Genomic DNA, 27,314 nt, shown 5'->3' with positions numbered 1-27,314 from the left:
TATTATACCCGATTTAGTATCAAAAAGAGGGTGGCTATTTTTATACTAAGAAGGACTGAGGAGGGACAAGTTTTATTAGTGCATTTATTAAAAGTTACGTTTTATCATTTATTCTGACAAGTGGGGACCCTTTAAGTATTGGTATTAGTTAGTTTCCCTACACCCTTGTATATTCACTTGACTGACTAAATACTTTTTTGCCCCACTGTATAAAATATATATAAATTTATGCTACAGTTGTGGAATTTCATCATGATTGACAATTTTTTTTGCTCAAATTAAAAAGACAAAATATGGAATGAACAAAAAATATAACAGACAAAGTCTAATACGATTTTTCCTTTTAATTGACTTATGGTTGTCCTCAGAATGGTACCATGTTCCTTGTTTCAGTTTCGTAAATGTTTGGAATAGGTCCTATAGGAGATTCAATGATTTTGACTGTATTTTTCCCAAATAAATACAGTTCATAGCCGATGAGTTGTCTCCAGAACCCAATGTTGGGGCGTATAATAGGCCTGCATGTTGTTAAATGAGCATGTGCTGCCAACAGGGTTAGCCCACGCCACTTCATTAGATAAGCAAGACAAAGTGTACTAGATCTGCTGATACCTGCTGCACAATAAATTAATGTCCGTCCTCCAGAAGCTTCTACTTCTTGTATCTTATTTGATACAGTTTCAAAGTACTCATGTAAAGGGGTATCTGGAAGGTCGGCTACAGCGAAATGTAGATACTCCACATCGGGGCCTATACATGCTGTGCATTCTAGTGAGACATTAATGATGCATGTAATACGGTGGCTAGTGAGTAAGGCTGGCTGGCTTGCTGCTGCTGCATTGCTCAGGAACAGGCTGTTAGTTACTTGACAGAGTCCAGAAATTGACATTGTGTCTGCCTTCTCTTCTCACACAAGCAAGTGGTTTCTTCTCTTTTCTGTAACCACAATGTGCTCTAGTCAGCTGTAATAAAAATATGATATTTACATTAGAAACCTTTTGGTAATGATGATGTAAGAGACAATTTCTGACATTTCTAAAGACTCTATGGAGGCTTTTGATAAGAACTGGCAGCCATGGATAACTTTCTTGAACGGTCTGGGTATTCCTTCTGGATTAATCCCCTATGACAGGACAACATTGTACCATACTAGCTCAGGGTTCCTTCATGGTTTTACAGTCACTCTACTCTCCTGTTTCATCACCTTCTTATCCCTTTTCAACAAAAATATTTGTGTTTTTCTTGCACCTTTTTCACTGTTACCAATTTCTACATGACAACCCCCCTCCCCCCCCCCCCATGGGTATATCAGGTGGTCTGTGCTTTCCTTATTCATAATTTATAATAAAAACCCTTTGAAGCTAAAATGATTTTGGTATATGTACTAATATACTTTTATGTAAAGAGTCTGTCAGTGGGTTTGACCTCTCAAAACTGCTGGCAAAGCTACATAGGTATAAGGCTTCTTTTATACGGATATGTTCAAGCCAGGAAATATGGTCTTTGTGTTATTTGCATTGTGTCAACTTGCACAGTACTGATGGTCATGAAGTGATGGTTCTGAAGCTTACCACAAAATAAGGCTTCATGCAAAAAAACAAGGGTCCTCTACAGGTCCTTGAGAAAAAAAGTTGCTTTCCATGGACCTGTACACTAGAATGAATAAGCCCAGGCAGCAAAATTGCCAGGAATAATCTCATGGCTACCACATGTACTCATGAAAATCATGGTTGTGTGCATGGGGCCATAAAAATGAATGAATGGATCAGGGCGCTGTTAAAAAAAAAAAAAAAAAGTTGTATGTGAATGCATGTAGTCTACATCAGAGTGATACTGCGAGAGTAGAATGGGTGTGCCGAAGTAGTTCTGAAGATCACAACATCATAAATCAGTATGATTCGATGAGTTGTCTTGGAATAGATATCAGGTGTGTTATGAGAGTTCTCATGTCTAAATTCATAATTACAGTCTAATGGAGAAAATACATAAGTATTACCAGCGTAAGGATGGGAAAGTCAATGAAATATAGATCTGCTCAAAGGAATTAGTACGTATCCAGTTGCCAAGCAACTTAGCATACAACATGGTGATGTCACAAACCTACCAGCCACCACTTACCACAGCTACCTGTACACTTATTCTTCTCTTCTAGTTGTTGTCTATATGACCTAATGGTGTCTTTTGTTTCCCTGTCTGTTTTAAAATATAAGAAGAGGCATCTAAAGCTCACGTGGCACCTTTTTGCACAAGAAAATGCACAGCTGGTCCTATGTTGTTCAGTGCCCCAGTTCTAGCTACGGGAGCGGATTTATAATCTGAGGAAATGTAGTTGTACCAGTAAGTCATAACAGACAAACATACATTATATGGAGAAAAGTGTTGTGACACCTGAATTCAGATATATCAGTCATTCCCTTGTGTATAAAATCCATACAGATATTCTACAATCAACTGTAGTGGAAGTGTTTATGCGGTCTAGTTACAGTCGCTAAAGTTACAGAGTATGGAGGGCCGAGCATGTGGGGTACATAGGGGGAATATTTCTGGAACATCTAAGACTAATGCCCCACGTAGCGGGCCACAGCCAAAAAACGTTGTGTAAAACCGTGACGGAAATGCATTGCATTTTTTTCTTCAGCTCTTTTCAGAGAAAGGCTGCAGAGTTTTCCTCTACATACTTTATGCAGCATTTCCGGAGGTATAACTGACATGCTATAATTTGCAAAAATGCAGCATCTGCTCTGCGGATTATTTTCTGCAATGTGTGGAAGGGATAAGCCAGGATCCCATCAACTCTGCAGTTAATGTAAAACATTGTTTTTTGCCGCAGTGTTTCTATGATGGCCAAATTGTAGCATTTACTCTACGTGGGACCCCGGCCTAAAAGAAAACCTGTCCTTGTTGCAAGTAACAACCAATCATAGAATAGCTCTCATTTTTATTCGGCTCTTTAGAAGTGAAAGCTGTGTAGTGATTGCTTACCATAGTGCATAAATCACCAATATTCTGCTGACTTAGCAGCTGTGGAGCCCTTGTCTGGCATTAAAGGGATTTTCTGGAACTTAAATATACATGATGTATCCTTAAGCACCCAGCTGGTTGAAGTGGTTCAGGTTAGTGCTGTGACCTCTTCTCTGATTACTAAGCACATCACCTCACCTATTGTAAGAGTTGTCCTTGGTATTGTAGCTCAACCCCATTTACTTGAATGAAATGGATTGGCTATTGTACAAGTGACAGATGGACATAATGTCATTTGCACAGGGCAGAGACCACAGCTGTCTTCTAGGAACACGTCCAAGTGGGCCCCTAACTCAGGTATAGCAACACTATCACTATATGGTGACTGTATAATGGTAGATAGTGGTTGTGAAGACCAATTAGCTAAATAAGGTACAAGAACAGTGTTGTGACTTACATGTGACGTCTCTGACTGTTTCAATTCATCGTCTCTTCCATCTGGACCGCCATGACCACTACTTCCAATAGTGACTATAAATTTTATAACACAGACATCTTTGGCTCCTCACTTTTCCAGGCACCCAACCATATTGTCCTCAGCTACATAAAATCTCCATCCTACTGCTACCCCCAATTATCCTACTACAGTTTGTGTGTTTGGATGTTTGTGAGTTTGGATGTTTGTTCCTCGATCACGCTAAAACGCCTTGACGGATTTGCGTGAAATTTTCCACAAACATAGTTTTCGCTTGGGATTGAAACATAGGCTACTTTTGGTGCCACTAAACAACATGGCTTCCTAGCAGGAGACTCACAAAAGCAGGACTCCTAGCCCCAGCTATAGACTCGCACACACTGCCTCGCATTTCCTGTCACAAACTGCCTGCACACTCCTTACTGTCTCCTCAGGAGTAGCCCTCACTCTACTCACTCACATTTACATATAGATTTCCACTACACACGGAGGCCCATTGCTCCTGCCTGCAATTAAAATGGACTGGGATTGCAGGCATTAACACTTGACCCCCCTCCCCCTCAAACACCCCTTCCCCTTACCTTCAATGTTGCAGACCGGCTCCTGCCTTCTGACCTCACAGGAGCCGACCTGTTCCGCTGCCAGCCGGGAGCATACTGAATGCTTCCACGCCTGTGATTACAATACTACTATCGCAGCTGGGCTATGGACAGCCGCCATAGTAAGGCACACAATCTCTCATAGAAGCCAATACACTTGGATTGCCGTCTATGGAGACTTGCAATCAAATAATTGCAGGTTCACACCCCTCAGTGGAACAAAGAAAAAAGTTAAAAAGACAAAAAAAAAAAAAAAAAATCAAAAAATCATCCAACAACACATATAAAACTCCAAACTACTGTGATACATATACATATTAGTTACCATTCCGCCCAAAAATGCCCTGTCTACTAATAAACTATTTGCCCTACTCCCTCAACGTCACACTCACACATAACAAACCACCATTTTGGTTCACACTTTGGACTATCATTTCAATAAAAGCTCATCTAACCAATACACATTCCCCAGAATGCTATATCTACCGTTAATCTGGACCCGCCATATTGTGGTTGCAAAAAAAACCCTTAGGGAGCCTTCACATGGGGTAAACGCCCGTGTATTTTGACAAAATACACGTGTAAAAATACACGTGTCAAAATAAGACTCCCATTCACTTCAATCATATTTTTTACATGCCTGTAAAATGTCATTGAAGTCAATAGGAGTCTTAATTTTACACGTGTATTTTGCACAAATACACACACGTTCACTCCGTGTCAAGGCTCCCGTACACTCAGTTCACACCACCGTCTGCTCTCCATTCTTACGGTTCCATCTTCTGTTGTCACACAGTTCGCCCCTAAGCGCGCCTGATGCTGGGTTCACACTACTGTTCAGCACTCCGTATTAGGTTTCCAGCTTCTGCATGCAGAAGCCGAAAACCTGTCAGCCCGGGTCCGGCCATGAACGGCGGTGAGCGTTTTATGCTCTCCGCCGCAAAACCCTTTTTTTTTTTTTTTTTTAAATCAGACACACAGTACTGCATGTCCGACTCTGTGTCTGGTTTAAAAAAAAAAAAAAAAAGGGTTTGCAGCAGAGAGCATAAAAAAGGTACAGTATGTACATGTCTACTTTACCATAGACCAGATGAAAGTAACAAAATAAAAATCCTCTGAAAATAACAAATTACAGTCCTATGAAAAAGTTTGGGCACCCCCATTAATCTTAATCATTTTTAGTTCTAAATATTTTGGTATTTGCAACAGCCATTTCAGTTTGATATATCTAATAACTGATGAACACAGTAATATTTCAGGATTGAAATGAGGTTTATTGTACTAACAGAAAATGTGCAATGTGCATTAAACCAAAATTTGACTGGTGCAAAAGTATGGGCACCTCAACAGAAAAGTGACATTAATATTTAGTAGATCCTCCTTTTGCAAAGATAACAGCCTCTAGTCGCTTCCTGTAGCTTTTAATCAGTTCCTGGATCCTGGATAAAGGTATTTTGGACAAACAATTCAAGTTCAGTTAAGTTAGATGGTCGCCGAGCATGGACAGCCCGCTTCAAATCATCCCACAGATGTTCAATGATATTCAGGTCTGGGGACTGGGATGGCCATTCCAGAACATTGTAATTGTTCCTCTGCATGAATGCCTGAGGATTTGGAGCGGTGTTTTGGATCATTGTCTTGCTGAAATATCCATCCCCGGCGTAACTTCAACTTCGTCACTGATTCTTGAACATTATTCTCAAGAATCTGCTGATACTGAGTGGAATCCATGCGACTCTCAACTTTAACAAGATTCCCGATGCCAGCATTGGCCACACAGCCCCAAAGCATGATGGAACCTCCACCAAATTTTACAGTGGGTAGCATGTGTTTTTCTTGGAATGCTGTTTCTTTTTGGACGCCATGCATAACGCCTTTTTTTTATAACCAAACAACTCAATTTTTGTTTCCAAAATGAAGCTGCCTTGTCCAAATGTGCTTTTTCATACCTCAGGCAACTCTATTTGTGGCGTACGTGCAGAAACGGCTTCTTTCTCATCACTCTCCCATACAGCTTCTATTTGTGCAAAGTGCGCTGTATAGTTGACCGATGCACAGTGACACCATCTGCAGCAAGATGATGCTGCAGCTCTTTGGAGGTGGTCTGTGGATTGTCCTTGACTGTTCTCACCATTCTTCTTCTCTGCCTTTCTGATATTTTTCTTGGCCTGCCACTTCTGGGCTTAACAAGAACTGTCCCTGTGGTCTTCCATTTCCTTACTATGTTCCTCACAGTGGAAACTGACAGGTTATATCTCTGAGACAACGTTTTGTATCCTTCCCCTGAACAACTATGTTGAACAATCTTTGTTTTCAGATCATTTGAGAGCGGGCTGTCCATGTTCGGCGACCATCAAACTTAACTGAACTTGAATTGTTTTGTAGAAAGAAATGGTCCAAAATACCTTCATCCAGGATCCAGGAACTGATTAAAAGCTACAGGAAGCGACTAGAGGCTGTTATCTTTGCAAAAGGAGGATGTACTAAATATTAATGTCACTTTTCTGTTGAGGTGCCCATATTTTTGCACCGGTCAAATTTTGGTTTAATGCATATTGCGCATTTTCTGTTAGTACAATAAACCTCATTTCAATCCTGAAATATTACTGTGTCCATCAGTTATTAGATATATCAAACTGAAATGGCTGTTGCAAACACCAAAATATTTAGAACTAAAAATGATTAAGATTAATAGGGGTGCCCAAACTTTTTCATAGGACTGTATCTGTATTACTACATACACACTTTTACAGTTTCACACATCTGTGTCCACCCAATTCTCAAATCACCGCAGACGAAATCGTGGGTAAAAGCTAGTAAAATATATGATATAAAATCCACTAAAATCCCGCAAACATTCTGTTTAAAGCACTGCGGGAAGAACCACGATGCACTGCCACCGTTGATGTACTGTGGGGTCTTAACCTAATATTATCTTCTTCCCTTAAATTCACAGAGCCCCAACTAACCCTTCTCTATAATTTATTTGTAATCCCTCTTATATTAGCTATGGCCTCTTATCTTGCTAAATTCCCAATTCAATGTATTCCCACCCACCTACCTCCAATTAAAATGCCCAAGGTGAGTAAAAAACAAAAAGTTGATGTTACTCACCTACTTCGAGAACGAGCCTCTGCCACTGACACTGCAGTAGCTTGCTTGCTGGAAGTAGCAAAACTTCTTCGTCCTGGAGCGGGCAACTTAGGACAATGACGTCATCACAAAGCTATCTGTGCCAGGACGCCGACGTCTTAGGCAGCTCGTAAGCCACACACCTGAAGGGCTGCTTACCACCAGCGCTTCCTTCTCTACTATGGAATTCAACTATATTGGTGACATGTAGACGCCGATGCAGTTGATGTGTGGGGTTAAGCTGTGTTGCAATAGGCCACCCATAGTCTGTACCTACAGAAACACCAGTGGTATATAGGTGAAACTGAAGTAGAAAGTCTGCAGAGGAAAACTATACCGTGGTGCATTTTTGCCACGTTTTTTTTTGCTATATGGGACAAAGTTGTCTGAAAAGTTGGTGATCATTTAAGTCAGAAATTCTAGCTCAAAGCCCCCTAGGTGTCATAGATTTCAGCTTCTGGTGCAGAGGACAAGAGGCATACCTCATAATAAATTAAGTACAGCTCACTCTGGCGCAGAAGAGATCAACACTGGTGAATGAGACCCCAGTCTTAATAAATCGCCCACTTTATCATAAATTTGTTGTCAGAAAACCCTTTTAACAGCCTCAGCATGGCATGCAAGTCTAAAGTCTGTGGCCCAGATTTACTATTGTGGTTACTACCAGAAACTGCCCAGTTTCTGGTATAGTAGGGTTGGGCAATTTTGCCAAAAAATAAAATCTCATTTTTTTTAACTCTAGGGAAAATTTTCGATTTAAATCTCGATTTTCCTTTTGGGGAATGTCTGTTGTTTTGATCATTTATGTTTTTGATTTGGCTTTTTTTTATCATGGCTATGGTTTGAGCATTTTGGGATGTGAGTTCCCTAATGTGTTTGTTTTTATATGCTTCAAAACAAAAAGGAGGTGAAATCTGGCAGCCAGTTAGGCATTTAATGTCCACGATCAGAAAGAACTCTGATGGCGGGAATACAGCGGATATCCGGCAGTTCTGGCACTCGCTCTACTTGTGAACAAGTGCCATACTGAAAGAAAAACAGAATCGTCAGACTCCTTGAGGGCAAATTAATCAAATTCATCAAATCTAGTCGAAAGACAAATTTACCATCCAATATCAGCTACTGTGATAAATCTGGCAAATTTTCAGACTAAGTTTGCACTGTTTATCTATTAGTATCTCTGGGCCTATATGTGTAAACTGTATATTTTTCCTCTGCAAGTCTCTTACACACACTTCTCTCTCTTTTAACGTAATGAAGCTTAACACAGAATCCTTAGCGAGATCTTGTGCCAAGAACTCATTTTGCCAATGTGATAATTCGTGATATCAGTGAGAAGATGATGCTGGAGCTGAAGGTGACACATTTCATAATTCACTTTACTAGTTGTTTCTTGGAAGCATTGCAACAATTTGCTTCTTTACCCAAACAGGCATAAATGTATACTGATGTGAGGAACCTGTACAAGCTTCACAAGGAAGTGTGCTGACCTAAACGTTATTGAATCTGTCACTGTAATGAAGCATGGCCAAAAATGTAGCGAAATACTTTATTCTTATATCAGAAAAAGCTAATTTATGAACTTACATATTTGTAGAGAGAGCCATGTGAAGGCAAAGACCAACTATAACAAAGTAATTTTCCAGACAAAAACTTTTTTTTTTTAAGTGTCTGTTTAGTGCTATTAATGGGTTAATAAATGCACCCATATACCTTTATTAGGGAGCTCCTGGTATCTTTGCATTTGTTTACAAGCTTCTGCTTCCGGCTGTGCTGAAAGGACAGCCTCAAAGCCTCCAAACAGAAGGTCATATAGTATTTTACACCTCTGAGGGTGACTATTGCTCTCATTGATGCTCACTCTCCTACACTCTAAAAAAGACACTGGTCCCAAAACAGCTACTATACAAGTAGTCTTGCCTACATGCTCATTTTTAGGCTATAATTAACTTTCATAACATATGGAAAGTAATAACATATGGAAACATATTTCTTTGCTGTCCATAAATGCATAACTTGTGCCTTACAGCTTAAACAAAGTAGAATGAAAATGAAAACCTTACACTTCCATGAGTATACGAAAAAGAAGACTGCGAGTGAGCTGAACAAGAAGAGCGCTCACTGGGAAAAAGAACATGAGGCTTTCATGAAATATCTTCATCAAGGTAAAACGAAGAAAAGTGTAAATTCCATGAGGAATGCTGAAGAAATGCTGAAGAATTTCAGCAATGCTGAAGAAATGCTAGCAATAAGCTCACCAAGCTAACAGGCATGTAAGCCATAGTGCAGACTGCAACAACAGTGCCACTATGTGGAAGACTGAAAAATGACATCTGAAAGTTATGGAGAACGCAGAACCTAGAGAAAGTTATACAAATCACAGAGTGAAGAATAACTAGCTCGAGTAACCACCTACTCTTTAATCTAACCTTTAGGGCATTGTACTCTGTGAAAATGTGTGTGCAGTCCCCATTGTTATCCTATTAAAGAAGACCTTTCATGGTTTGGGTACAGGCAGTTCTATATATTGCTGGAAAGCTGACAGTGCGCTGAATTCAGTGCACTGTCGGCTTTCCCGATCTGTGCCCCGGGTAAAGAGCTATCAGTCCCGGTACCGTAGCTCTTTACAGTCAGAAGGGCGTTCCTGACAGTCAGTCAGGAACGTCCTTCTCCACAGCAGCGCCTATCGCGCTGTACAGTATGAGCGGGGAGGAACACCCCTCTCCTCCTGATAATTCTCGTCTATGGACGAGCACTGTGAGCAGAGGGAGGGGGCGTTCCTCCCCGCTCACACAGTACAGCGCGATAGGCGCTGCTGTGGAGAAGGACGTACCTGATAGACTATAAAGAGTTACGGTACCGGGACCGATAGCTCTTTACTCGGGACACAGATCGAGAAAGCCGACAGTAAGCTGAATTCAACGCACTGTTGGCTTTCTAGCGGTATATAGAACTGCCTGTGCGCAAATTGGTGAAAGGTCCTCTTTAAACGTAGTCTCAACTGGAGCAGAAATTTCACAAATATTGACACATGGCCAGACATACAATGGACACAGTTATGCTTATAGGGGTTTAAAGTCTTAAAGTCCATATGTTCTATAGACACCACCTGAGGCATAACTGAAGGCTCCTGGGCCTTGATGCTAAATCTGAAAGGGTGAGTTGACATCTGCGCCTCCAATTTAGCCAATCCGGCCGGTTTCCGTCTTCTGCCCCGCAAAACTGGTCAGTGGACGGAAACCCGGCGATCAGTTTTCAAACCCATTCGACTTTGTGTCTGGCTAAAAAAAAAAAGTTTTCCCCACGGACAGGCAGATGACGCACACGGGTGGTTACCTTTACAAACTCATTCAAGTGAACGGGTCCCCTGTACAGAAACCCCCCCGGACACTGGCCGGATTGGCTAAACTGGAGACCTGGAGCAGATGTGAACCCGTCCTAACATGTGCTATGTATAATAATGGGATTTTAAGCTGCACCACCTCCAGGGCCAGTGGTGACTGCTACTTCTGCATCACCTACAGCTTTGCTCCTGACATATTTGGCTTCCTATTCCATATCTAGTGGGGAGCCTTCTGATGAAATACCATACGGTGAGACTTTACAGGACCCTAGCCATAAACAGCCTTATAGCATGACTCGAATGCAAACACATGTGACGAAGATAGCTCGGTAACAGTAATGGTGTGAACCCAACCAATCAGAGACAGGGACACAAGACTATAGCAAAACAGGTTTATTTAGGAAAAAAATGCTAAATAAATAAACCTTGACTTCAGGCACAAAAACAGCAATCTAAAATACAGTCTTAACTTCAGGAAAAAGGAGTGAAGCAAAACCCTGATCGTCTGAGTGCTAACTGAACAATAGAGTACTAACTGTACAGGTGGCTTACTACAAGCCACATGAATCAACAAAAAGAGTACAAAACAGTCTCACCAGACTCACAGTGCCAGGACAGACCCAGGCACTCCTCTTGCTGGCACTCCTCTTGCTGGCACTCCTCTTACTCCTTGGATTTGCCCTAAAGTGCAGGTTCTGCAGCCTTTTATTGGAACTTTGCAGTTACTGAGTCAGCATTGCCAACTTTAACACCAGAAGTTTTCTGTCATGCAAGACATGGAAAAAAAATAGAGTCCCAAAAACTTGCAGGCATAAAAATGCCTGAAACATACACCATGGCATACATCCTAGGGCAGGCTCGCGGCCCCACCAGATGATGAGACATGTGCTTAAACCTAAACTGTGCCATTGGCGGACTTGTGCAGTCGGCCATTTTCCTGTGGTCTCTCCCATTTGGCCACAGGAAAATGGCCAACAGACATGCGCAGTTGGCGCTTTTGGACCCACAGAAGAGGAGCATGAGAGAAGAAGGCGGAGGTGGTGAAGAAGACAGAGGCCATCGCTGGAGAGTTTTCAAGCAGCACTGGGGAACGCCTCCAGTGCTGCGAGAAAACTCATTTGCATAAAGAAGAAATTCCTCAGGAACGGCGGCGTGGATAAGAATAATAAAGATAAGAGAAGAATAACCTTTCTGAAGGTTATTCCTACATTTATTTATTGTAAAAAGAGTTTCTAATGATAGAATCCCTTTAATACTTCATAGCAGCCCCTGCACAGTATAATAAGCGCCACAGTGGTTCCCGCACAATATAGTATGCTCCTCAGTGACCTGTGCACAGTATAATGTTTCAAAGTGGCCTTTGCACAGTATGATATTGATACTGTGCTACATACTGGCGTTCTATGTTGGTGCGGGCTGGCAGATTGTGCATGAATGGGCATGTCATCCGGTCTGGATCTTTGGGGGCACCTGACGTCACTTCTTCTGGGTGTGGGCAGTCGGCACATGTCACAAAGAAGAGTGGCAGGTGGCACACTCTACGGCACATACTGATGTTCCTGCTGTATTGCACATGCATGGACGAGCTGCCCATGCAGCTGGCACCTACGTAGAGTGCCAGCATGTAGCACAGTATAATAGGGACTGTGCATGCACAATCCATATTATACTGAGCAACAGCCACTATGGAGCATATTATACTGTTGTGCAGGGTCCACTGGAGAGCATATTATACTGTGCGGAGCCACTATGGATCATATTATACTGTGCAGAAGCCACTGTGTAGCATATTAAACTTTGTGGGCGCCACTGTGAAGCATATTATACTGTGCGGGGCCCACTGTGGAGCATTATACTGTGTGGGAGCCACTGTGGAGCATATTATACCTTGTGGGGATCACTGTGGCACATACTATACTGTGCAGGGACCACTGTGGAGCATACTATACTGTGCAGGGCTACTGTGGAGCATATTATACCTTGTGGGGGCAACTGCTGAGAATATTATATTGTGCGGGGACCACTGTGGAGCATATTATACTGTGCGGGGGCCACCATGGAGCATTATACTGTGCAGGGGCAACTGCAGAGTATTATACTGTATGGGAGCCACTGTGGAGCACATCATACCTTGTGGGAGCCACTGTGGAGCATTATACTACGAGAGGGACACTGTGGAGCATATTATACTGTGTGGGGCAAATGTGGAGTATTATTTTGTGTGGGGGCCACTTTGGAGCTTTATACTGTGTGGGGGCCATTCTACTGCACATGCCAGTGTTCTTGCTGTATGATGGGTAGGGAGTGGGTGGTCGGTTTTATAGTATGTGACATACCGCGCTGAAAGAGGAAATAGAAATTTCACTGGACCCTTGTAAAATGTGCCTGGGGCAGTCACATGACTGCACCTCCACGTGCAAAAGCAATAATTTCTGGAAACTAAAGTAATTTACAAAGTAGAGGAACGTCATAGCTAGAATATAGATGTCTCCTGGACAACCCCTTTAAGAGCTGTATCCGATACTTTTCCTTAGTGTATGTTGCAGGGATGCAATTGTCTAAATCACTTAAGAAACCACCACACGGAACCTGTTACCAGTATCAACCAATCAAATTACAGCTCTTATTTGTGGGAAAGCAAAGTAGTGACCTGATTGGTTATTATACCCCGCGCCTTCATTATTTGACAACTATCGCCACCAGATATACAATGTTAGAATAATAGCGCTAATGTGTACTGGAGCCCGGAGAGATAGCGGAGCATCCTCACCTGTGACTACAAGTCCCAGCATTACCCACTGACATGTCTATGTCTCTGTATAATACCACCATTTGCCTCTCGCTCACCGTGTCACCACGTGACTATTCCTCTTCATCCCGCGAGGATCCCGTCGAGATCAGAGGCAAGTCACGTGACGAGCATTTGTTTTGATGCTGGCGCCTCCTGGAGTCACGTGGTGGAGGGGGTGTGTCGGGAGCGCTTTCCCCGCCCTCTTCGGAGCTGGTCTATGGGGAGAGCGGCCGCTCCTGGCTCTAGCGGGTTGGTGTCTCTCTGCTCCGCTGTGCCTTGTCTGTCTTGTCCGCAGATGAGAGCAGTGAGCTCTGGAGCCGGAGACATGAGTAATTCGGGATCCGTTCACCCGGGCACTCCAGCCACCCCCGGACCTGACACGTACAAAGGCTGGCTTTTCAAATGGACCAACTATCTGAAGGGATATCAGAGACGCTGGTTTGTGTTGAGCAATGGGTTGCTGTCTTATTACAGGTAAGTGTGATGTGACAGACCGTGGATGTGACAGGTGGTCACATCCAGGATCTAGTGATGTGACAGGTGGTGGTGGAGGATCTAGTGATGTGACAGGTGGTGGTGGAGGATCTAGTGATGTGACAGGTGGTGGTGGTGGAGGATCTAGTGATGTGACAGGTGGTGGTGGAGGATCTAGTGTTGTGACAGGTGGTGGAGGATGATCTAGTGATGTGACAGGCAGTGGTGGAGGATCTAGTGATGTGACAGGCTTTGGTGGACGATCTAGTGATGTGACAGGCAGTGGTGGTGGAGGATCTAGTGATGTGGCAGGCAGTGGTGGAGGATCTAGTGATGTGACAGGCGGTGGTGGAGGATCTAGTGATGTGACAGGCGGTGGTGGAGGATCTAGTGATGTGACAGGCGGTGGTGGAGGATCTAGTGATGTGACAGGTGGTGGTGGAGGATCTAGTGATGTGACAGGTGGTGGTGGAGGATCTAGTGATGTGACAGGTGGTGGTGGAGGATCTAGTGATGTGACAGGTGGTGGTGGAGGATCTAGTGATGTGACAGGTGGTGGTGGAGGATCTAGTGATGTGACAGGTGGTGGTGGAGGATCTAGTGATGTGACAGGTGGTGGTGGAGGATCTAGTGATGTGACAGGTGGTGGTGGAGGATCTAGTGATGTGACAGGTAGTGGTGGAGGATCTAGTGATGTGACAGGTAGTGGTGGAGGATCTAGTGATGTGACAGGTGGTGGTGGAGGATCTAGTGATGTGACAGGTAGTGGTGGAGGATCTAGTGATGTGACAGGTAGTGGTGGAGGATCTAGTGATGTGACAGGTAGTGGTGGAGGATCTAGTGATGTGACAGGCAGTGGTGGTGGAGGATCTAGTGTTGTGACAGGCAGTGATGGTGGAGGATCTAGTGTTGTGACAGGCAGTGATGGTGGAGGATCTAGTGTTGTGACAGGCAGTGATGGTGGAGGATCTAGTGTTGTGACAGGCAGTGGTGGTGGAGGATCTAGTGTTGTGACAGGCAGTGGTGGTGGAGGGTCTAGTGATGTGACAGGTGGTGGTGGAGAGTCCATTGATGTGGCAGGCGGTGGTGGAGGATCCAATATGTAGGAGGATCTACTGATGTAACAGGTGATGATGTAGGGTCCACTGAAGTGACAGGTGGTAGTGGATGGTCCATTGATGTGACAGGCTATGGTGTAGGATCTAGTGATGTGACAGGTCCAGGGATGGAATAAACAGCTCCAGCTCTGCTCCTAGTATGTAAAGCTCTATAACTTCTGGATTACTGAAAACTTGGAGATAGGTCATCTGTACGAAAAGTGCTTGGGATCCAGAAAACTCCTTTAAAGCAAGGAAATGTTTTGTAAAGTTTGCAGTCTAGTGAGGTTGGGGTATGTATAGTCTTTCCTAGTTTTCAAATACATGAAGTTTATAGCCACTGAGCACAATCATGATGTTACTTAGTGCAATATTAGGCAGTGCATACAAATGTATCATAACTGATAAGACACGGTTGCACGTCCTCTTCTGGAAGTCTTCTTATAGGGGGCATTCACATGACCAAGTTTCAGCTGTGACAGTATGTTGCTGGGAGGCAGGGATTCCTATAAGCACAGATAACTATACTGCTAGGAGTCCCTCTCCTGATATAAGGTGCAGGCAGGTAAATCGGTAAACCTGGCCAGACCAAGTTTCATGGCTGAAGCTGAGTCGTGTAAATGCGCCCCTAATGTATTTTCATAGATTGCACACATTTCTGGGACTGCAAATCATTTCCATGGGGTTGAATGGGGTTATTTCTGCAGCATATGCATGGAAGTTCTGTAGACGTATGTAATGCTCACAGAAAGTTCTCAACCATTATTTGCACACATTGATAGGTTTTCATTCATGAATTGCTTGTTTTAGGTCCCGCCAAAGCATCTTGTTGCGTTCAAGTCCAGATCTTTCTGTAAGCTTACCCTAAACGATGCAGAGCTAAAGGAAACCACTGATGACTGCGGCGATTTTGGTGTTTCAGATGTTTTTTTGCTATCCCATCTATTGTATTCAGTAGTTTTTTGGGGTTTTTTTTCTTTCTTTTTCTGTTTTTTTCTTTCTTTTCTTTTATAGTAAATAAGCACCTTCTTCACTTTTTAATTGTATTCATTTTGAAACCCAGTATATCCAGCTAGTTGTTCTGTGTCTGGATGCCAGTGTCACAAAGTAGAATGATAAGGTCTACAGAGAAGAGTCGTTTTTGATGATAGCATTAAAAATATTGTGATGCAATCCTGGTGGCTATGCACCTTTTGTTCACCTCTGTTCTCTCCTCACCCCTATGCATGTTCATCTTGACTAAGTATATATGGTTTTTCAGAATGTAGGGAATGAACCATTGACAGACACTGCTGGTGGTAGCTTATCCTTATCCATATTTATGTTAATCTATGATGGTCTGGTGATGTCACTGAGCAAAGACAGATAACTTGTAGTCTATTGCTATTATTATGTCAGCGCTGAGCGTCCTCACACATTAAAGGGGTTGTCCCATGAAAAGCATCCTATCTATACTGCTAGTTTATGTGGAATTAAAGGGGTATTCCCATGTACATAATCATATCTATATTTGTAGATAATTAAAAGTTAAACATTTTTGCAAATATAAGTAATTAAAAATTCTGCAGAGTTTTAAAGATTTGGATACAACCATGGATACAACCACTAATGCAGAAACTTTCTATGGTCTGGGACTTGTCAGGAACCCAGCTATGATTTTCTTATTGTAGCTGGGATATCAGGCAGGGACACTACATGTATCAGAAGATATCCCGACCACAATAAGGAAATAATGGCTGATTTTCTGACCTTAGAAAGTTTCTGCATTGGTGGTCGTATCCATGGCAACCGATCAAGACAACAGACTGTGACCACTAAGAAAGTTAGAGAAAATCTTTAAAACTCTGCAGAATTTTTAATTACTTACATTTGCAAAAATGTTTAACTTTTAATCATCTACAAATTAAAAAATAATTATGTAGATGGGAATACCCCTTTAAGACTTTACCTAAATATATTGCTTTATCAAAACTGCTTTGTTTGGCCGCTATCTTAATTTATTCACTTCATTGTTGACACTGCATTTCTATGGCCACTGGGCTTATCTGCTCATTTCCCAAGTGAGGTAGCTGCCTGCTCTCAGGGGAGGGGGAGGGAGGGGCTGACAAGCAACAGAGCTCCTCAGATAGGGGAGGTGAGAGCTCTGAGATTACTGTGCTGTCCATCTACAGCTTTTCCACTTATCAGCCGGTTTAATTGAATTTGGCTGATAAGGGCAGAGATAAGGAATCCGTTACCTCTGTATGTAATGCAAGCTGACTCAAATCCAGCTCTGCTTCATCAGTTTCCACATCAGCTTCATACTGTGGTAATGAATTTACAACCAATCCCTCATTACTAACTGCAAACATAGCAGATAGCAGAGCAAGTGAAACCCCCGCCCACCAATGTACCGAGAAATCCAGGAAGTGAAGAGAGCACAGAGCCTGGAGGCTGCAGAACAAGAGTTATGGGAATACCCCTTTAAAGAATTTAACACTTCAGCGACAACCCTACATCAATGTCCTGGTGGAAGTCACTTAGCAGGTGACATCTGTTTGAGACATTACATCATAGTGAATACTAACATGGTGTATACTAAGGTTCAGCAGGTGAAGTCCAGGTGATACAAAGATGACAGTGTCTAGATAAAGACATCTCTGTATTCGGGATGTTTACCTATCCAAGTACACTGATCTCTGCAGATAAGATAGTGTTACAATAATACAGAATTACACAATATGTGTGGAGACAATAACTAATCTTTACAAAGTAACGGAAAAGCTTATAGATCCGAGCTTGAAAACACAATAGTCTTCTATGATACAGTTATGTATAGCATTTAAACACCTCAGAGATGGCATGAAATAATGTCATGCCAACCCCTGGAAATGATGTGCCTACTTTACTCTGACCTATTGGTTTCCTAATAGAGTGCTCCTATTGAGCAAGTTTTATCCTTTGTCAAGTATGTAATTCCTATTGTTTATGAGGATTCCTAGCAGAGCATCCTACTCCCTACACTGGCATCCTATTCCCATCGCTTTTCCAGGTAAGTAATGGACACACAACCATCCATGTGATGTAAAAGAAAACCTGATTCATCAGATCAGGACGCTTCCTTCTACTTATTCTGAAGCACTCTTGTCCATTGCAGGCATTTGCAGTGGTGGACAGAGGTCAGCATGGGATGTGAGCAGTCTGTGGCTCCACAACACCATACTAAGTAAGCTGTAATGTAGTGTGTTGTGACACGTTCTTATCATAAACAGTAGAGAGTGTTTCTGCAGTGCTACAGTAACTTTTCTGTGGGATCGAATCAGAGAAGCTAGCCTTTGCCTCCAACAAGTATTGGTGAGCATTGGGCGCGCATGAGCCTGTTGGCAATCCTCTGATTGTCCTTCTTCGAACCACTTTTGGTAGGGATTGTTTTAACCACTGAATACCTGAAACATCACACAAGACCTGCTGTGTTTGAGATCTGACCTAGTGGACTAGTCATCAGTTTGTCCCTTGTCATAGATTATCAGGTCTTTATGCTTGATCATTTTTCGTGCTGGTAATACATCAGTTTTAGGAACCGACTGTTCACTTGCTCCCTGATATATTTACTTCTTCACGTGTGTGTGTAAGTTTATACGCTAAGTACAATTTGTTCATCCAGTACAACCACAGGAGAGGCTTCTAACAAAAGGGAAGGGATGCTGGTCAGCAAACTTCAAACACAATGGGAACAGGTATTTGGAAGAGAAACAAGATAAAAGACAAAAAGGCGAAGTTGCATTCCAGAAATAGTCCTGGTTCCCACTAGACCTTCCCAGCTACATTTATTACAATGAATTCCACAGTTTTAATATTTGGCTTTCCTGACTTATTTTCTTTCCAAACTTTTGGGTTCCTGCCTTGTCCATGAAGCTGCGTGCTTTTTGCGTACATTGAGTTGTATCTGATGAATCAGGTGAATAGAGCAGATTTCAGGCATGTAATAGTCAACATGTTTTAAATCCAAGACTTTTGAAGAAGTCTTGAGAATTCTTAAGAATCACTCACGTTCCTGGGTAATTCAGGTCATGATCTTGTTGAAGGGGGAGGTATGGACAAGAGTGGGGCTAAGCAGTTTACAGGACAGTATATGGTAATATAAGCCTTCTAACAAAAAATCACAACTTCTGTGTTCTGTTTGGTTTTTAAATGTTGTGTTTGGGTTTTTTTGAAGGTCGTATTTAGATTTTTTTTAGGTATTAAAGGGGTATTCAGGACTATTCAGGAGCGCTCGTATCTCACTATGATGCAGTGAGTTCCTTGCACATGGCCACGTTCACTTCGGTATATATGGCCCTCATGCGGAACTGAATGCAGTTGTGTGCAGGAGGTCTAGCGCTAAGGGTACATATAGCTAAATGCTTCTAAAAACACTGCAGAAAAACTCAGCTGAAAAAAATAGACTAAAAAGTTTGGGCTTTTTGCATTTTTGACTCATGCATTGTTTTTGCAGGTAAGATTTACTTGCAGTGCTTTCTTTAGTGTTGTTTTTTTTTTTTTTTTTTTTTTGTTCCTACAAGGTAGAGATGAGATTGAATAAAACCTTATTCACCTTTCTGGGACTGTGAAATGTTGCATTTCCACAAGAAAAGGCTACGTTTAGTCAACTGCTTCCTGCCTTAGACTAAGGCCTCATGTAGCAAGCCGCAGCCTAAAAGCGCTACATGAAAAACTGTGGCGGAAATACATAGGTGGGAGCTCCAGAGATAGGACCTGCTTTCTAAAGACTGGTCTGTAATGGTAAAGTTTATTTTACAGTTCCTGCTTGTCTACTGCCTGGAACTGCTGCCTCCAACTCAAGAACATCCACCAAATCCGCTCCTTCCTCACTCCTGAAACAACTAAGACGCTCGTCCCGGCCCTCATAACCTAGATTACTGCAACACCCTTCTCCATGGACTCCCAGCTAACACCCTCACCCCCCTCCAGTCCACCTTAAACTGCGCTGCTCGCTTAATCCACCTCACCCCCGATCTTCATCGGCTGCTCCCCTCTGCCAGTCCCTCCACTGGCTACTCATAGCCCAGCGAATTGAGTTCAAGCTACTAACGCTAACATACAAAGCCATCCACAACCTGTCCCCTCCATATATCTCTGAACTAATCTCCCGCTACCCGCCCACACGTAACCTCAGATCCTCCAAAGACCTCCTACTCCGCTCTGCTCTCATCCGCTCCTCACACAACCATCTCCAAGATTTCTCCCGTGCATCCCTCATACTCTGGAATTCCTTACCAAGACACATAAGACTGACCCCCACAATCACAGGGTTCAAGAAGGCCCTGAAGACTCACCTATTCAGGAAGGCCTACAACCTCCAATAACACTATCACCACACCACCATCTGAACTGTCTCGCCCTCTCCTTCTGTCTCGCCCTCTCCTTCTGTCTCGCCCTCTCCTTCTGTCTCGCCCTCTCCTTCTGTCTCTCCCTCTCCTTCTGTCTCTCCCCCTTCCCTCATAGATTGTAAGCCCTCGCGGGCAGGGCCCTCTACCCCACTGTGCCAGCCGATCACTGTTAGTATTATATCTACCTGTATATTTTGTGTGCTGTATGTAACCCCTAAATGTAAAGCACCATGGAATTAATGGTGCTATATAAATAAACAAGAATAATAACTGCTGAGTGCTATAGCCAGTACTGCCAGCTCCTACACTGTCTTTCTCTGCATAGCTCCCCCCACTGGCAACATGGTGAGACATGGGTGTTTTTCAAAAAACAGCACCACACCTATCTATACGTTGTGTGACATTGCAGCTTATTTCCACTTACTTCAAGACAACCTCCAGTACTAGAAACAGCCTGTGAACAGGCGTAGGACAAAGCAGCCATGTTTTCAAACCCTGTATAATTCCTTTAAATTTTTGCTACGACCTTATTTAGTTGGCTTTCAGCCACGACGTGTTTGACCTCTACTCCAGTAAAGATGGCGTGATTTTTTTAATTTTAGAACATTTTGTACAAGAGAGATATACGTGATATGACCAGATAATATGCTTTGGGCTGCAGAACCTGAAACGTTACTTGGTCATGTGACCGTAACCTTGCTGTACTGGGATGGAGATGAAGTAAAACCGTTTTCATTCCTGCCATGGTTTTTTATTAGCTACAAAAAAGGAGTTCATCCAGTCTTCTGTCGTTGCAGATTTGTCCTAAGAGGTATGTACTTCACTGCTTCCAAAAAGAAGACAAATGGCCATATAATCAGTCTGACCTAAATAATAAAATCTTTCAGTTGTAATAAAAAAAATGTGCAAGTGCCAACATTTTCTCATTAACACAAACATAATGGTCTCTCGCACGAATAATGTCCTCTTGGCGGCTTTCAGCGCTGTGTGTAACTGTCGTCGTTTTGAGAAGTGTCCAAGATATATCCTTCAGAATCTCCTCTAGCTCATGAATCAATTCTGTTACTATGTACAGTTGTGAATGTGCTATTTTTGACTGTGTATGGCAACATTGTGGTTTTCTTCAATAAAGTTGGTTCATGCATATATTCATTTGTGTATTTATGGGGTTAAAGATGCTATATCCTTAGAATAGGTCATCCATAACAGCTCGCTAGGGGTCTCAGTCCAAGTATCCCCATTAAACTGCTTAAGTCAGCAACCACAGGAACAAACACTAATGTATCCAGAGGGACAGATCCTTTCTGTCTGTAGTGGCAGTGCTGGATAGTGCAGCTTAGCTCCCCTTCACTAGACTAGGACCTGAGCTGCATTGTCTCTCCATTGCACATTTTAACAAGGTTTTTCATGAGTTAAAGAGAGTTTATCAGCAGGGAAAACCACAGCACTTTTATAGTTCTCAGAGCCCTGAGCACCGTGCTATACTTTGTTTTCAGAATCTTCATCATTTCGATGTTACTCCATTTGTTAACCGTGCATCATGGCGTGCTTTACAGCCTCTGTGCATCACTGCTACATCATCCCCATCTGCTCCCAAGTCTCTGAAGTGTGACACTGGCTGTGCTGCTTATGAGAACTTGTTTCCCATATAAGCCAACTGAAGCTGTGGTCCTTCTCTTCTAGGTGTAGGTGACATGAGGTGCAAATGGGTAGTACAAGATGATTCACATATTGGGCACTCAGGAGCAGGCATGGAAAACTCTGCTAACGTTTGTGTGAATGGGATGGGGAATTATGTAGCGATGATTCTCAACTGCTGAAGCACCCACCCCCATCCAAGATGCACTCTTGACTCATTTGCAAAATAATAATAATAATGAGGATTACAATGATAAGGTGATTGTGCCAACAAAGTATAGCATTGCGCAGGGCTCTGATCACGGTAATGTGGCTTAATGATAAGGCAATGTGGCTGATTTAGGGCTCGTTCACATCTGCGCCCAGGGTCTCTGTTATGCAGGTTTCCGTTTCCTGCCCGAAACTGGACAGGAGACGGAAACCTGCAGTCATTTTTCAAACCCATTCATTTAAATGGGTTTGAAATGTGTCCGGACGTGAGCGCCGTTGAGCGTTTTGTGCTCTCTGCGGCGAAACAGAGTCGGATATGCAGGACTTTGTTTACAGTTTAAAAAAAACGGTTTTGCCACGGAGAACACAAAACGCTCATGGCCGGACACAATCTGCCAGGCTTCCAGAAGACGGAAACCTGAAAATGGAGTTCGGGCGCTCATGTGAACCCAGCGTAAATGAGTTTTTACTGCTGACGCTGGGTTGACATCAGCGCCCGATCTCCGTTCCCGTCTTCTGCCGACAGGAGACGGAAACCTGGCAGACCGTGTCTGGCCATGAGCACCTGTGAGTGTTTTGTGCTCTCCGCGGCGAAACCGTTTTTTTTTAACCGGACACATACAGGTCTTTGTGTCCATTTAAAAAAAAAAAATGGCCGGACACTTCCCAAACCCATTCAAATGAATGGGTTTGAAAACTGATTGCAGGTTTCTGTCTCCTGTCCAGTTTCGGATAGGAAACGGAAACCTGCAAAACGGAGACTGGGGCGCAGATGTAAACGAGCCCGGACAGACTCTCTTTAAAAATCGGTGGTCTATCCTTTTGGGAAGCTACTCCTTCTTTACAGGACAGTGACATCATGTTCATTTGTCCTGTGGCCTGTGTGCAGTTTCTCATTCAGGTGCATGGGAATGTTCTGCGCTGTGTGTTTGGTATTCATTGAAGATACTTGCATTGCAAGTCTATTACAGCCTAATTCTGCACCTCAGAGATCTACACTTATAATCTGACCTCCTGATGCATGAAGGACACACAGTGTACATCGGAGGAGCCAAAAGGTGGCCTATGCTCTAGAGAGGAGCACATAACTTCACAATAAAGCTGCCAGTGCCTCACACAGGCACATTTTTTGTATGGGAGTGCTTCTATGACACTGATCACCTTTCCTTAGCCTCTAAGATTGCTTCCCGCTATCATGCTGAATGCTGAGTTCCTAGCTGTGTGGCCAGCACCTAGTACTGCTGACTTAACCATAAAAATGTATAGTTGGCCATGCGTGCAGGTTTATTTCAATGAAGAGCAGGAAATAATTTGCTGCTGGACGCCTCTGGCAGCGGCTTGTTTCCTGTGGGAATAAAGGATCAGGCATGTTGAAACCCTCTTTCCCATGAGACATATGGTTGTAGGCCAATACCACAAACCTTTCTCATGTTTATGGCTCGATTGATAGCTGAAGTTGAGTAGGGAGCAAGTACTTTTGAAAGGACCACTTTTTTTTTTTAAATGTAGATTGTGAGCCCCACATAGAGCTCACAATGTACATTTTTTCCCTATCAGTATGTCTTTTTGGAATATGGGATGGAAATCCGTGCAAACATGGGGAGAACATACAAACTCTTTGCAGATGGTTTTTTGCCCTTGGCAGGATTTGAACACCAGGACTCCAGCACTGCAAGGCTGCAGGGCAAACCACTGAGCTACCGTGTGGCCCCGGAATGAGCACCTATTTGAGTTGACTACCCCTGTTCAACCAATATCACTTTAGAAAACCATTTTCCACATCTATTTTTGGTTGTCATCTCATATTTCACTGTTTTAGAGCCATAAGCAATATCACCCCCTAGGACCTGTAGAGTGGAAATGCTTTTAACAATATCCTTGCACAGAAGTATATATGAGTTTATAATGTTCAAGTGTCATTAGAAGTCACATAAATTGGAAATCACCTTTGGGCATTCAGTTAAGCAATACGCCCGTTCTGACATTGACATGTATTCTGCATTTTTCAGCAGTTTTTAACTCTAGGCTTCACCTATTAATTTTGGTTGCCCCTCAGTTAGCTACCTTCCACTGTCTGCTATAAGATCTCCCATGAAACCTGGTACCCTATGTATATGGTGCACACCACCATACAGACATTGGAGAGAAGTATGACCAAATCCATGTTTGGGGAGGTTTTTTTTTAAAAAAATTTGAATAGAAAGTCAGACATTCCCCAAATGATATTAATAAAAATACATCTTGTTCTGCAAAAGAGCCATTATACAGAAATAAAAACCGCATATGGATGTACAATTTGTCCCGCAAAAAATAAGCCATCATATGGCTATGTGAATAAACAGTAAAAAAAAAACTATACTGAAAATTGTCAGTACGGTAATGGAATACAAACACAGTGTGCATGACCCTGGTTACAATGATACTGTACTACAGATCTAGCAGAGATCTCTGAGTGAATGTCAGTTTAGGAAGAAGAAAAGGAACCGGATAATTGAACAATGAAGCATTTTTTATGATGAAATATGTTACAACGTTTCTGATATTCTCTTGTACTATTGGTTTGTTGAAATGTTATTGACAATTTAGGTCGTTCATGGTGGCCATTGTGGAAGGATGCTTTTAAGACATCTGGGCTATTGTTTGGCATTCATGCACAGCTTCATTTTTGCAAATGATCTGGATTCTAGAAGATGAGACATTGTTAATACCCAGTTAATGAGTTGAAATAATAGTCTGACAGAAAATAAAAGCAGAAATCAGAACCCAAATGTAATAGAACAACGTTCGACATGGGAAGCGTGCTTGTGTGCACCAGACTGAGAACATATTTTGTAAAAAGCTGATTTCTGGTAACGGTTTGGGGATGAGTCATGGTACAGAATGATTCACTTGGATGTTCAGATAGACGTTTCCAAACAGAATGAAGCTGCCAATATAAACACTACAAGTTAAAGCCAGGCTTACACTCCTTGCATTTCTCAAGTGCATTTCTCATAGGGAAAATGTGTTTACTTCAGGTTGTGAATAATGATTTATTGTATATAAACGTGTTTTTCAAGCAGATGTAAACCAAAGAAAAGGTGTAAAAAATAGATGGAAAATGTATTCAGAACAGTCCAGTGGTGAGATGGAGTCAGACATGACTCTTCATTGAAAGAGTGCAAAGCAGCCTCTTCATTCTCAGGATCACCGGGGGTCCCAAATGTCAAATCTCTACTGATCATCCTCCCCCCTTCCATCCATTCCTCTTTTGGGTCCTATATGCTTCACTAGGGCCATTTGGATTACCTGCTCTAAAATCTTTCCCCTGGCCTCCCAGTGTTCGTCCATGATTTTCTTTTTGTACAAACCCCTCCTACCGGATGGACTTACGTCAGCTTTGGTGCAACCATGGAGTAGGCTAGGCCTTTTCCATGTCGCTGACTTAATAGACCCACTGACGTTGGAGCTCGGGCCCTTTGAGTATTTTGATTCAGAACTACATCTACCCGCCACTGAATGGTTGCATTACCAGCAGATTGTCCATTTTGTTTTTACCCAATTCGGCTCTCTGAAGGTCTGAAGGTGTCCCCACCAACTGTTTTTGAAAAACTATGTCGTGCGGGCACCTCTACTGCTGGCCTTATCTCTGGTATTTATGGTACCCTCTCCTCCTCTGGATGGCAGGGCCCATATCGCATAAATATATGGAGAAGTGGTCTGGGGCCTTGAACAGGCAGATCTCCCCGAACCAATGGCAAATTATCTGGTCCCGTTCAGCTAAATCATCCACCTGTGTTACGTTGCGGGAGACCCAGTACAAGCTACTTATGCACTGGTACCATACCCCAGCCTTGCTCCACTCCCTTAACCCTAACATCTCTTCCCTGTGTTGGCGTTGCCGGGCAGGAGTGGGTACTCTGTATCATATTTTCTGGGACTGTCCAGGGATCCACCCTTTCTGGCTGGAAGTCAAGTCCCTTACAGATGCTCTATTTATCCAAGGTGTCCCTTTAGACCCCCTCATCTATCTCCTCAATCTCCCTCCTGCTCATCTGGGTAAACAGACCTCTAAATTGTTTCTTTATCTCTGTACCGCAGCCAAAATGCTCATCACTTTCCGATGGAAGAGTGCCTCTCCTCCCTCTGGTTCTGACCTTGTAGCCCGAGTTAAAGATGTCCGTAGTATGGAGAACTTGACGGCCACACTAAGGGGGCGTTCACACTACCGTCGGTGTCCGAGATGTAGTGTCCGCTCCTAGTGTCCGCTCAAAATCTGTCACGGACACTTGGAGCGGACACTAGATGTGTCCGTGACACCTGTCATTCACTTGAATGGGCATCGGGTGCGTTCTTTTGCACTCCGTGCCCGTCCTTCCCTGTCCGCAAGAGAAGATGTCCGACTTCTCAAGCGGACAGAAAAACCCTGCATGCAGGGTTCCTCTGTCCGCTTGAGAAGTCGGACATCTTCTCTTGCGGACAGGGAAGGACGGGCACGGAGTGCAAAAGAACACACCCGATGCCCATTCAAGTGAATGACAGGTGTCACGGACACATCTAGTGTCCGCTCCTAGTGTCCGTGACAGATTTGGAGCGGACACTAGGAGCGGACACTACATCTCGGACACCGACGGTAGTGTGAACGCTCCCTTAACCATACTGTTGAGGCGTTCCAGGCTATATGGTCATCTTAGGACGCATACTGTATTTTGAATGGTCTCTGACTCCTTCCCCTTCCCTTCCCTTCCTCCCCCACCCCCTCATTTCCACTTTTAGTTTTTTTGTGATGTGTATACATTCCCAGTCTACTTGACGGTATGTGCATTGCTTCACGTTCTTGTTTTTTATGTTTTCAACTCTTTTTTTATATTGTATTTTATATAAAAACCCTCTAAATAAAAATTACAGTTAAAAAAAAAAAAACTCTACTGATCATAAAGTAATGATGTATGCTTACAATATGTCATCTATTGGGATATACTTTATAACTGTAACATGGGTAGGCAGCAGTTCATGGACCCACCATACTACCGAACCAATGTGGCGTGGGGCCACCTCCCAGGGCGCTTTCCTAGCAGACTCCCCACTCTGTATATTCCATATGGGATTCTAGTCTTCGGTGTGGAGAGTGAAACAGGCCGCTCCCTCCTGAGGTGTTCCTATTTTGGTAGCAGCAGGTGGGATTGAACAGAACTATGGTGCAGAATACCACAGAAACAATAAAATGTATAATGTGTACTGAGACT

At 43.0% G+C, this 27,314-nt stretch overlaps 2 protein-coding genes across 3 annotated transcripts in view; one reads left to right on the top strand and one right to left on the bottom strand.

Moving 5' to 3' along the window:
* Positions 1-344: 344 nt before the first annotated feature.
* Positions 345-13,428, bottom strand: DUSP18 (dual specificity phosphatase 18). 2 transcript variants are annotated; one of them, XM_075272727.1, is made up of 2 exons: positions 13,358-13,428; positions 345-962 (listed from the first exon to the last, which is right to left on the bottom strand). In XM_075272727.1, exon 2 carries the CDS (start codon positions 887-889, stop codon positions 365-367), a length of 525 nt encoding a protein of 174 aa, XP_075128828.1. In that variant the 5' UTR covers positions 890-962; positions 13,358-13,428; the 3' UTR covers positions 345-364. The 2 variants fall into 2 exon arrangements, with proteins under 2 accessions (XP_075128828.1, XP_075128835.1); XM_075272734.1 differs by having other exon boundaries at positions 13,281-13,374.
* A 67-nt stretch (positions 13,429-13,495) lies between these two features.
* Positions 13,496-27,314, top strand: part of OSBP2 (oxysterol binding protein 2) — a 219,053-nt gene continuing 205,234 nt past the window's right edge. Inside the window, exon 1 of the mRNA XM_075272643.1 lies at positions 13,496-13,775. Within this exon, the coding sequence (XP_075128744.1) occupies positions 13,519-13,775 (257 nt within the window). The 5' untranslated portion in view covers positions 13,496-13,518. The remainder of the gene's footprint in view (positions 13,776-27,314) is intronic.

Source organism: Leptodactylus fuscus, chromosome 1 (assembly GCF_031893055.1).
Source record: "Leptodactylus fuscus isolate aLepFus1 chromosome 1, aLepFus1.hap2, whole genome shotgun sequence".
NCBI classification, from domain to species: domain Eukaryota; kingdom Metazoa; phylum Chordata; class Amphibia; order Anura; family Leptodactylidae; genus Leptodactylus; species Leptodactylus fuscus.
Note: the sequence above shows the minus strand (reverse complement) of the source record. Positions and strands in the feature narration are given on the sequence as shown.

Bases quoted from the DNA above. Each gene is read 5' to 3' on its own strand.
- DUSP18 (XM_075272727.1), bottom strand. From the start codon at position 889: ATGTCAATTTCTGGACTCTGTCAAGTAACTAACAGCCTGTTCCTGAGC.